Below are 11296 nucleotides of genomic sequence, written 5' to 3' on the forward strand. Positions count from 1 at the left end.
GAGGTTTACATGAATTCTTTCTTCCCACGGTCGGTGAGAGACTGGAACCGCCTACCAGAGACAGTTACAGCAGTCCGTACTATTGAGAAGTTCAGGACTGGACTAAACAGCGTCCCCTGGACCCAGCTGCAACCCTGGTAGACGAGACAGCCACGCTGTGTATAGTTTTATCCGTTTTTAAAGAGGAAGCCTCCTGTTTTTTAACCGAGCTGGAGTTATAAACACTCTGAATAGAGTCCAACTCCCTACCGGAAGAAGAAGAAGAAGGTAACATACAACATAAGAACAACAGGTGAATAGACTGACTAGTAAGACTCGACTGGTGTGAGAAGTGTGCCGGCACGGATGGATGGCTGTGAGGTCAAGGTGAAAGGTCATAGTGGACATATTAACATATTAAAGCAAGATCAATGCATTCCTCCCCGTTTTATTTAATAAGCTTGGGCCAAATGATGTATAATTTACTCAGAGGAATGAAAACCAGAAATATATAATTATTATTTAATATGATATGGAAAATGTATGGGTTAATACATGTATCCACATGACCTTGGCCGGAATTACATCTAGCGCCTTAGTTCTGCAGGATAAACATGTATGTATGTGGCAAGATTGACTATGACTTGATTTGAGAATCATAATGCATGAAATATGCTAAGTTTTCACAATGTTTTTTTTTTGCGTATCTAAAAATAATCAAACAATATTAAAACAAATACAATGATACTAAACAAGTTGGCGCTCAGAGAATTTTATATTTATTTAATTAATCATTTCCATGTAGAAATTTTTTAACAGTTAGTTGATAAGGAGTCCTACAGTGAAACAGACGATTAAATGTTGCAGGAATTCTATCAGTTAATTAATAAAATTAATATTTAATACCATTTTTTAATTATATATATATATTTTTAATTTATCATTTTTTAACGAATTTAATTAGTGAAGGCAAGCGACTTAATTAAGTGGCTAATAGCAGCATTACCCGTGTTAAAGCTACAATTTCAGAGTTTTCTGAATATCAATGCAGATCATGGTGAAATGGGACTATTCAAGTAAAACCAAGATAAAATTCTTTTATTTAGAGTCGGAAAATAGAAACAATGTGACAGATAAACAAGAAATTAGAAACTCATATCCCAGGTGACTATCATGGCCCATGAGCATTTTCCGGAATTATGCGATTAGTTTTATTCACAAAATTTTAGATTGCATTATGTTACGACATAAATATAAAGTGCTCAAATTCAATAAATCTAATTAATTTTCATATTTTATAAGTAAATTATTGCTTCTTTAAATGATAGCAATAAAGCAAATCATAACAGGTATTCATCATAAATAGGCCTATTGCGACATGTGCATTCTGGGATATAGAATTCAAAAATGGCTTCCGATAGCGAATCTGGAACTGAATATGAGGTAATATACTGCGTTTCTTCCTTCAAAACTTTATTTAATTTTCATATATTTAAGGTAATTGAAACTCACACAAAAGAATAAATATACCAGCATCTATTTTATTCTCATTCTTACGTTTGTTTTTGCATGAATCCGATCGCGTCAGTATTGCACGTTTGTTTTCGGATTGTTCTTGTCTTTCTATTTAATAGCTGAACATTTTATATGTTTCACGGTGCCACCTTTGTGGCGAATGCAGTGAGATTTATTAACTGGTATAATAATAACGCAATAATGCTCACACTTGACAACTTATATATCTCCATTTCAAACAGCACGACCAAATCTAGACTCTGACGTCACATGACGTATGTTCGCGGCCCAAAATTGTTATGGTCCTAGAGTCGTTCCCCTTTTATTTTCATCGAGTATTTCGCAAGATTTTTTACTTGCTGCACCAAACATTTTAAGAAATTGATAAGTTTTATTATGATTGCTTTTATCAGATTTTACGACTGGTGAGGATGATCAAACTATTCAAAGCGATAAAAAAATAATCTGAAACAAACTTTCACCTCCCTTAGCATAAATCCACTATAACCACATGCTTTAAAAAAGAAAGGTAAAATGCTTTCTCTTATGACCTATTTTAAGTGTATTGGTGCAACCATAGGCATTGTTTATATTACGTCAACAGAAATTACATCCTTGATTGAATAATAGACAACCGTAGTCAGAATAATATAACTGTGTGACTGTCTGGGGACAATTAAGTCTTTCCACAGTTACAATACGTCCCATATACTTGCAATATAGCAAATCAGAGCAATCCATTCCGAAATAATTTAGAAGAATACAAAAGGGGTTGAGCTGAAATAACCACCAAAATCAATCAAAACAAACCTTTTTGAGATTGTATATGCATTTTATACAAAAGAACAATCCACATGAAGACGAAAATTCAACTAACTATCTCAACTGTTTTTCTCACTTCAAATTTACCTGCCATGTTTACATTCAGAACTCTCTGAATTGTTCATAGTAAGTGCAATTAGTACAAGTTATTGTCCTTGTTTATTTTGCTACATTACGAGTACACGGAACAAATTAGCCCCTTCACAGTAGCTGCGGTACTACTCTTTTGCAGACCTTTGGTGAATTTTTTGTTGAGAGAAAATTAAATGAGGTATATTTAACAATTACTTTTACGTCATATTTCACCAAACTATTTCATTTTGCCCTGCAAGAGAGCAGTACCGCAGTTACCGTGAAACGGTCTATTCTATCGTTTTATCGGGTCCGTAGGACAATATCATTTTAACGATAGAACGTTCTATTTAATAAAACCCTAACTGCAATTTTGCATTGATTGTCTATAAATATATTAATCTTCTCTAACAGGTTGACAAAATCCTTCAGCAAAGAAAAAGGAAGGGTATCATTGAATATTTGATCAGATGGCAAGGCTATGGAGCAGAGCAAGACTCCTGGGAACCAGTCAAAAACTTAAAAGACTGTGCCGATAAAATCAAAGCTTTTAAAGAGTCTGAAAATGAGGTAGTTTTTTTTTTTTTCAATTTTTCATGCAATTAAAAGAATTGATTGTAATTTTATCATTATGTACAAATATTTTTTAATATTAAATTTTACACTGTTACCACTTACCAGTCTCCCAAAAAAAGAGGAAGAAGGAAGTCAACATCAAGATCTAGGTCAAGGTCTCGTGGAAGGTCAGCTTCAAAGAGCAGGAAGTCTGCCGGTCGCAAGAAAGCCACCCCCGTGAAACAGGAGACCCCACTCCGTCGGTCCAGCCGATCTCGCTCCAGGGGGCGCCAGCAAACTACAGTCGAGAGCACCACTGTAAGTTTTGTAAAGATCTAGTCTCATGCACTTGTCACAATATCCAAATTAAAAATTTAAAGAAAACATTATTCGATGAAGTTTGACAGTAACTTGTCTATTAGTATTACATGCTGTGGCTAAAAATAGCAATTGTGCCATATGTGGAAATTTTTGTTTAATAAGCAATGACTGTGTTTACAACTGAACAAATAAGAACAATGCTTTAAAAGTTTTTAGAATAATTATTTAAAAGACTGAAATGTGGATTGAACTTTTTATTGAAATCCACATGACTGGTCTAGTTCAAGTATATTTCACATGACCGGACCACACATATACTTGACTGGGTCAGTTGGACATGCCTTAGTGTCAAATCCTGCTCCTCTAACAGAGGTGTAGGGGGAATATCAGAATAGCCAGCTGATTACATTGTTTATAGGTGGGGAAATCCCCCAGGTCTCAGGGACAACTGAGTTATATAATATCAAAAAGTTTATTTTAAGAGAACTCAAAAGCAAACCCCAGTAGATATTAAATGAGATAAATACAGTACCGGTATAATACACCTAAATTATTTAACTACAGAGAAAAGTGGAGGAGTTTTCTGATGATGAAGGCAGGTCCAAAACAGTGATTACAGAGACGGTCACAAAGTCTAATGCCACGTCAGCACCAAGGAAAACCAAGTGGAGTAACCCCCTGGAGAGCTGCTACAGGTACCTGACCAGCTCTGACTACCCCGTGATGATTATTTTTGTCTGTATTACACTCATCACCCTCAGTTTTCTTCTGGAGCCTTATGTCAAGTAAGAAACTTGGGAATTATTTATAGCATCATAAACTGTAACTCTCTGCTCACCCAAAAAGTTTTATTTTCTTTTGAATGGGAGATCCAATTTCATAGTACATAACTTAAAGCACACACAGAAAGTAATCTAATAAAGCAGTCAAAGACAAATATTTTGTGTATAGATTGACTTGTTTAAGTGGTAGTCTTGTATTTTGGTTGACTTCTACTTTGTAGTCTGGACAAGGCCTGTGCCTCCCTCAGCCAGACTGCGTCTTCTCTACAGAAGTATATCCAAGGTCTGTGGACCAACAGTACGGGAAAGTAGTGACTTAGATCTCCACAAACCCAGGGCAGCTTCACCAATCATTGATCAACGTACCATTACCCAGCGTTTTATCATATAGGAGATCAAGTACCATTACCTAGCATTTTATCTCAATGGAGCAAGATAATTTTGCAAGAAACTATTTTAAAATGCCAGCAATTTTACATTGGTCTGAAAGACATTAAAAAATGTTTTTATTTGAAATAAAAAAAACTTTAAAAAATAATAGAAGTAATGAATAGATCTAGTGCTGTAGACATTTTAAGTAAAAGACTATTTTATGAATTATATTTTTATGAAGTATTACAATTTATCATTGTTTTACATGCAGCTCACCTCTTAGTGTCATAATTACTGGTTGTCTCCCTTGATTAACCATGTCTCGTTCAGTATTGCTTTTGTTACTCTAAAAAATCCAATAACACAAGAGATTTTATGGATAAAATATCATACAAATACATGTACCTTGTGCTTAAAAATATTATAAAGGCTTTCAAAAAGATTTAAAACAGGTAGCTTTTAACAAAGATAGGAGACACCTGGCAGAGGCAATTAAAATAAGATGTGGTGGAATTTTTCTTCACTGATCTCAGTCTAAAAATAGAAATCGGTAATGGCAGATTTTCAAAGCCCTGTTTATAATACAAATGAGTATTTAACAATTTATCAAGTACATACTTTATTAGCTCTCCAGTGCAGCATACATATTTGAAGTATGTTTTGATTTGAGGTAGATAAAAGTCACTGCAAGTATAGTACATGTATTGTTGATGACTAGAAAACCACTGTAATGTCAAATACTATGCAAACAATAAAAGGTTGTTCATATTTAAGCCTATAAGAGAAATTTAAAATATGTTAAATAACATTTTTGATAACCATAAGGTTTTTACTCACATACTCTTTTTGCGAGCCCTTGGCCTACAGCAAAACTCAAGTTATGATTGGAGTTAGATCCAGTTTAACCATGGATATGAAATAAGTGACTATCTCTTTATGGATATATATCAAGAATGACCAACAGGCACACAACGATCAGTAAGGTCTGAGACATTGACATAAAAACAATCCTATATATGATAGGCCAAGAGTTTGATACAGGTTGGCCAATAATACAGAGAATTATTGAGAACATTGTGTTCATTATTAAGTGTATATTAAAGTAAAGTTGTACCTAGTCTGTAAGCCATTTGTATCTTTAATACTCTCCACTCTTACCTTGTATATCTATTTCCACTGTTAGAAATGTAACTTACAATGTCTAAATCAGAAGTTGGAGCTTTTCGCGTAAGTTACATGTCGAGAAAATTTCATTCTCACATATAATATAATTCCTTAAGATTATATGGAGCAATGACCACAATTCGTGAAAATTTTGTCTCGCTAATGAAGAGTCAATGACTATCTCGCGAAAATAATGTGTCGCGAAAATTAAGTGATCTACAGTATTTTAATGCTTGATACAGTGTATTGATATATAGTTTTTTTTTTTTTTTTTGGTAACAAGTTTGGAAGTTGTTACATTTGATTCCTTTGGTATATATTTGTATACAGAAACACCTTGTACCGTAGTTAAAATCATGTCATTAGAACATCAAGATTCATTTTATTTTTTCTTAAATGAAGCAATTCATAGTCAAAAAATGGCATTCCTGGATACTGTTACAAAGCAGATTGTTATATCGTCACAAAATGTAAAATATTTGTGTTCCAGCAATACAGAACATTTCAACAAAAGTAGATAACAAAAAAGGAGAAAAAAACTGCATTTTATGTTTTGCATTGACATTGATGCGAAAAAAGGGGGATGTAAATGTAAAAATCAGTTCCTTAATACATTTTGTCTCTTTATAACATTTTGTGATGTGACATAGCTGGTGGTGAGGCTTATTTGTATGGTGGACACGTTTGGTGTTAGCTTCGTGTACCCTCAGGATGTTTTTACATGTATTTTTATTCTCACAAATTTGTAAATAAAACATAAATGTAACCGTTGTGGATTTTTTTTAATCTTTAAGGACATGCACACCTTACCATATCTACTGATAAATTTTGAATATATTCTCAGTTTAAGATTGTAATGCTATTAGATGTTTGTAGACAAAAAATCAGCAAGCATTGCCACAGGTTTTGAAAAGATATCAGTTATTGAAAATTCTTATACATTATATAATTCAAAGACAAATGTACAGAATTTCCGTACATATATTTTATACGTTTTGTTTACCCAAACTTGTTTCAGAAGAAGTGTACAAAAACATATATAGATGCAAATAAAAAATATAGCACACACTTCCTTCAAGTATTGGAACTCCAACTCCAAGGAAAAAGACAAAAAAAGTTAAACTACATTGTGTATGTCCTTAAAGGAAACAAGGAATACATTTGTTGGCAATAGACAAGGGATGTTGTTGTCCATAAATAAAGAAGTCGGTTCACTTTATGTATAAAATGGCCCTGTAGAGATACCAATTAATTGATCAACACTTGATTTTCTCTAAAACATTTAAATAAAATATTGCTTTCAAAATGTAAAAAATTTGTAAAAGTTCAGGTCTTGGAGAACTGGCTTTATGAAATTGCAATGTTCTTGAATTTTCAAGAAGATAACAAAAAAGAAAAAAAAAACCTCTATCTAAAAAATAAAACATGTCTTTTATATTCTATGCAATGACATTGCATCTTTTAGAAAAAAGGGCTCTATATTAAATATAAAAAAATAGCTTTAAAATACATTTTTTCAGAATAACATTTTGTGATGTGACAGAAAATGACTGTCATTTTTGTGGTGCCAAAGATCTAAGTGATATTTAATGCATTGTTAACTTAAACTATGCAGTTTCAGTTTTTCAGAAATTCACAGGGCCAAATAAGGCAAAAGTGAATCTTGTTCTTTATCTGAAACATTTATACTCCTACTCCAAAGTAGAGGGGCCATATTGTTTTGCTCTGTTGTGTTTGTCTACAAATTTGTAAATAAAAATTGAAATTAAGCCACTCTTTGTGGATCTAAATGAGAAAGCCCAGCTATTTTTTTTTAAATCTTTGGTGAAGATGGATCATGCCTTTACCTATCATAAATCATGGTAATAATAAAGCCCTCTTGACGTAAATTTTGAATATATTCTCAATTAAAGATTGTAGTGCCAGTAAATGTTTGTTGATAAGTCAGCATGCATTGCCACAGGTTTTGAAAAGATAACAGTTATTGAAAATTGTAATATAATTCAAAGACAGGTGTACAAAATTTACGTACATATATTTTGTACATTTTGTTTACCCAAACTTGTTTCAGAAGAAGTGTACAAAAACATATACAGACATAAATAAAAAATATAGCACACATTTCCTTAAAGTATTGGAACTCTTTAACTCCAGGGAAAAAGACATTGCATATGTCCTAAAAGGAAACGATGAATATTTATTGGCAATAGACAAGGGTTGGTGTTGTCCATAAAAATATTTACGTGTATATGAAACATTTATACTCCCACACCAAAGTAGGGTTGTGTTTGTCCATAACAGTATCCTCAGCAACTACCTGGTTCTAAACTGAAATTATAGCACACTCTTCGTTTAGGCATCAACGTGAGAAAGTACAGCTAATTTAAGAAGTGTGTCATTTACTAGATACACATATTTAAAGCATGAAATCTTTGGTGAAGATGTGCATCTTTGTCTTTAAATGTGAAATAAATTATCGTCACGGTGTGTGAAAAATCTGGAATATTTCATAAGTTTATACTTCTCCAAGCAAGAACCAACCACTAACAGAAAAAAAGTTAAGTTGAATGTAAAATTTTCCAACAATAATTGAGTTTAAAATTGCTTTTTACATTCATTTTATAAAGTTTAAAACCATTTTCATACCCTGTTCACACGGAGAGTTTAATTCGAATTAAACGTAAAGTTACTGCGAATTAGCTTCGCTTAGCGTTCACACGGAGAATTTAATGCGAATTAGTTTAATTCGAATTAATTTACTCCGCATTAAATTACTTCGCATTAGCTTGTGAACGCTAAATCAAAGCTAATTTTTTTTCGCATGCGTAAGGCCAGAATTAAGTTACAGGACACGTGTTGGTGGTTATATATAGGTGTTTCTGCTATATTTGGTTCAAAAATTGAGGGAAAGTATGTTAATCACTAAAATCAATGAGTACCTGTAGCCACTACATGATACAGGTATCAAAAGGATGGCTCTGCATGCATGACGTGATTTACAAATGACGTCATAATAGACTTACTGACGCCTGAATGTAGAAGAACAAGATGTGTTTGTGAAACACTATGCGCCCGGTGGCAACAAAGTTCGGAAAAAGCTATTTTAGCATTAAGGTCACAGTCAAGGTCACAAGGTCATTGACCTTGGTGTCATTTGAAAGAGCTTAATTAGTGAAGTATGCATACCAAATATGAAGTCTCTATCTTTCATGGTTCAAAAGTTATGGTGAAGGTTAAGGTTCGGGACAAACAAACAAACAAACAGACAGACAGACGGACAGACAGACAGACAGACAGGACAAAAACAATATACGCCCTGGATCTATCGATCCGGGCGCATAAAAATTTTAATTCACATTATTTTACTTCGCATTAGCTGTCGTGTGAACGCAATTTAATTCGCATTAATTTGATTCGCATTAGTTTACTTCGCATTAATTTACTGCGAATTAAACTCGTCGTTTGAACAGGGCATTAGTTTAAGGCAAATAAGATAGTTATAAGCAGAATAATTTTTTAATCGTAGCTGTAAGTTCCTTTGATAAACGGACCCCCAGCTGAAGGCTTTGCCATTTACTGACCGTAAACTACAATGCTTCCTACAGGACTTGTAGTTATTTGTCATAATATAATAAAAGAATTTTACACAGTTAACCTATTTCGATCTGCGGCGTATACTACTGGCTCATTGATGAACAATTTTGTATATCAAGAGATAGTTCTTCCCCCCCCCCCCCCCCCCCCCCCCCCGTTTCAATGGACATTAGAAGAGCGTGAAGCCTTTGATTTCCATCTGGTGAGAGTCAGACCCAAACTTCCCGCTGAGATTTTCTCATCCTGTGTACAAACCTAGCAGGGTTGCATGAGTCTTCACTAACTATATGTTAAATGCTTATCTACTTATCTTTATGTATTTTTAAAGGAAAGTAAATAAAGGTTTGTGATCAAGATGGCAGTGATCTTAAAAAATGTAATTTAATTATTTTTATAAATGATATGCATTTTGAGGCTTACGATATTTTGACAATTTTGAAGAAACGTGTTTTCTCTCTCTCTCGTTGATAAAGGGGAGAACATTGCATGAAGCTTTTGTTTTAATCATTTTTGCATGCCAAATGCATTTATACAATCTTCTCTCCGACCTTGTTAAGAAGGGATTAACAAGCAATATACCCCCAATATGCTTTATTATATGTCACAGCGAGAAGTCTCTGTATCGCTATAAACATCAGTGGTCGGATCAGCTTCAATGTACATTAGCCTGGTCTCGATCAGTTAACGCATGTGCGAAATTTCGCGGGTTGTGTCATTAGTTGTCCAAGAGATGCTGCACAATTCGCATAACGAGATCAAATGACCAGTGTGATGGACTTGCCATTCGAAAATTGAAAAGTAAGATTTTCTTTTTCCGTAGAATTTCCACTGTAGAAAAATCCAAACTGAAAATATGTTGCACTTGAGCTTTATTATAATTCATTTTTTTTAGTACCCGATGTTATAAATCTGCTCACATTGTACTCAGATTTCACAATTTTACTCTGAATTTCTCTCTGATATATTTTATTATGTTTCATTAGACAATATTCTTTTTCATTTTTCTTAAATATTCAAGATCAGGAAAATTTACTTTGCTAAAGTACAAGGATGTATGTCAAGCAAACGTGTCTGCGGTTCGTAATGTTAATAAATTGGAGACGAAAAAAGTATCTAAAATTATTTACTTTAATAATGTTAAAGTCGTAAATGCTCTGGTAAAATATATAACTCGTGATATTATTTTTAATTTTAAGAAATATTAGCATTAATTGAATCTGTGCCCAAGTACAAAAGATAAAACGTAACTGCTTGTCTGACGAGACTAACTTCTATGCTAAGAATTATTTGAATTGAAACACATACAATCTAAGATCTCTCTCTCCCTTTCCCTCTCTCTCTCTCTCTCTCTCTCTCTCTCTCTGGATATCAACGACGTAGGATTCCTTATATGGCAAAGAGCATATTTATGCCCCCCTTCGAAGAAGGGAGGGCATATTGCTTTGCTGCTGTCTGTCGGTCGGTCTGTCGGTCTGTCGGTCCGTCGGTCTGTCGGTCCATTCAGTTTCCGTTCATTTTCTTCATAACCGTTGCACATACTGAAATGAAATTTGGTATACAGATATATCACATGAATATCTAGGCCAAGTTCTGTTATGGGTACGATCGCACCATTTTTGACAGAGTTATGCCCCTTGGACTTGGAAAAATTTCAATTATTTGCAGTTTCCGCTCATTTTCTTTGCAACCGTTGCACATACTGAATTCAAATTTGGTATACAGATATATCACATGAATATCTAGGCCAAGTTCTGTTTTAGGTACGATTGCACCATTTTTGACAGAGTTATGCCCCTTGGACTTGGAAAAATTTCAATTATTTGCAGTTTCCGCTCATTTTCTTTGCAACCGTTGCACATACTGAAATCAAATTTGGTATACAGATATATCACATGAATATTTAGGTAAAGTTCTGTTTTGGGTATAATCGCACCATTTTTGACACAGTTATGCCCCTTGGAGTTTGAAAAAATTTCAATTATTTGCAGTTTCCGCTCATTTTCTTTGCAACCATTGCAAATACTGAAATCAAATTTGGTATACAGATATATCACATGAATATCTAGGTCAAGTTCTGTTTTGGGTATGATCGCACCATTTTTGACAGAGTGATGCCCCTT

At 33.7% G+C, this 11296-nt stretch overlaps 1 protein-coding gene across 1 annotated transcript; it reads left to right on the forward strand.

Annotated features, from left to right (window-relative positions):
- The first annotated feature begins 1337 nt into the window (after nt 1–1337).
- LOC134237497 (heterochromatin protein 1-like) lies at nt 1338–5273 on the forward strand. Its single transcript, XM_062719584.1, has 5 exons — nt 1338–1422; nt 2803–2958; nt 3070–3261; nt 3829–4049; nt 4268–5273. The coding sequence occupies exons 1-5, from the start codon at nt 1387–1389 to the stop codon at nt 4356–4358; spliced, it is 696 nt and encodes a 231-aa protein (XP_062575568.1). The 5' UTR covers nt 1338–1386; the 3' UTR covers nt 4359–5273.
- The last annotated feature ends 6023 nt before the right edge of the window (nt 5274–11296 follow it).

Source organism: Saccostrea cucullata, unplaced genomic scaffold (genome assembly GCF_032062105.1).
Source record: "Saccostrea cucullata isolate Sc308-1 unplaced genomic scaffold, CSIRO_AGI_Scuc_v1 ctg289, whole genome shotgun sequence".
In the NCBI taxonomy this organism is placed as follows: domain Eukaryota; kingdom Metazoa; phylum Mollusca; class Bivalvia; order Ostreida; family Ostreidae; genus Saccostrea; species Saccostrea cuccullata.

Coding starts and splice junctions, on each gene's coding strand:
- LOC134237497 (XM_062719584.1), top strand. CDS start 1,387: ATGGCTTCCGATAGCGAATCTGGAACTGAATATGAG. Junction 1,423..2,802: donor AATCTGGAACTGAATATGAG/GTAATATACTGC, acceptor CTTCTCTAACAG/GTTGACAAAATCCTTCAGCA. Junction 2,959..3,069: donor TTAAAGAGTCTGAAAATGAG/GTAGTTTTTTTT, acceptor ACCACTTACCAG/TCTCCCAAAAAAAGAGGAAG.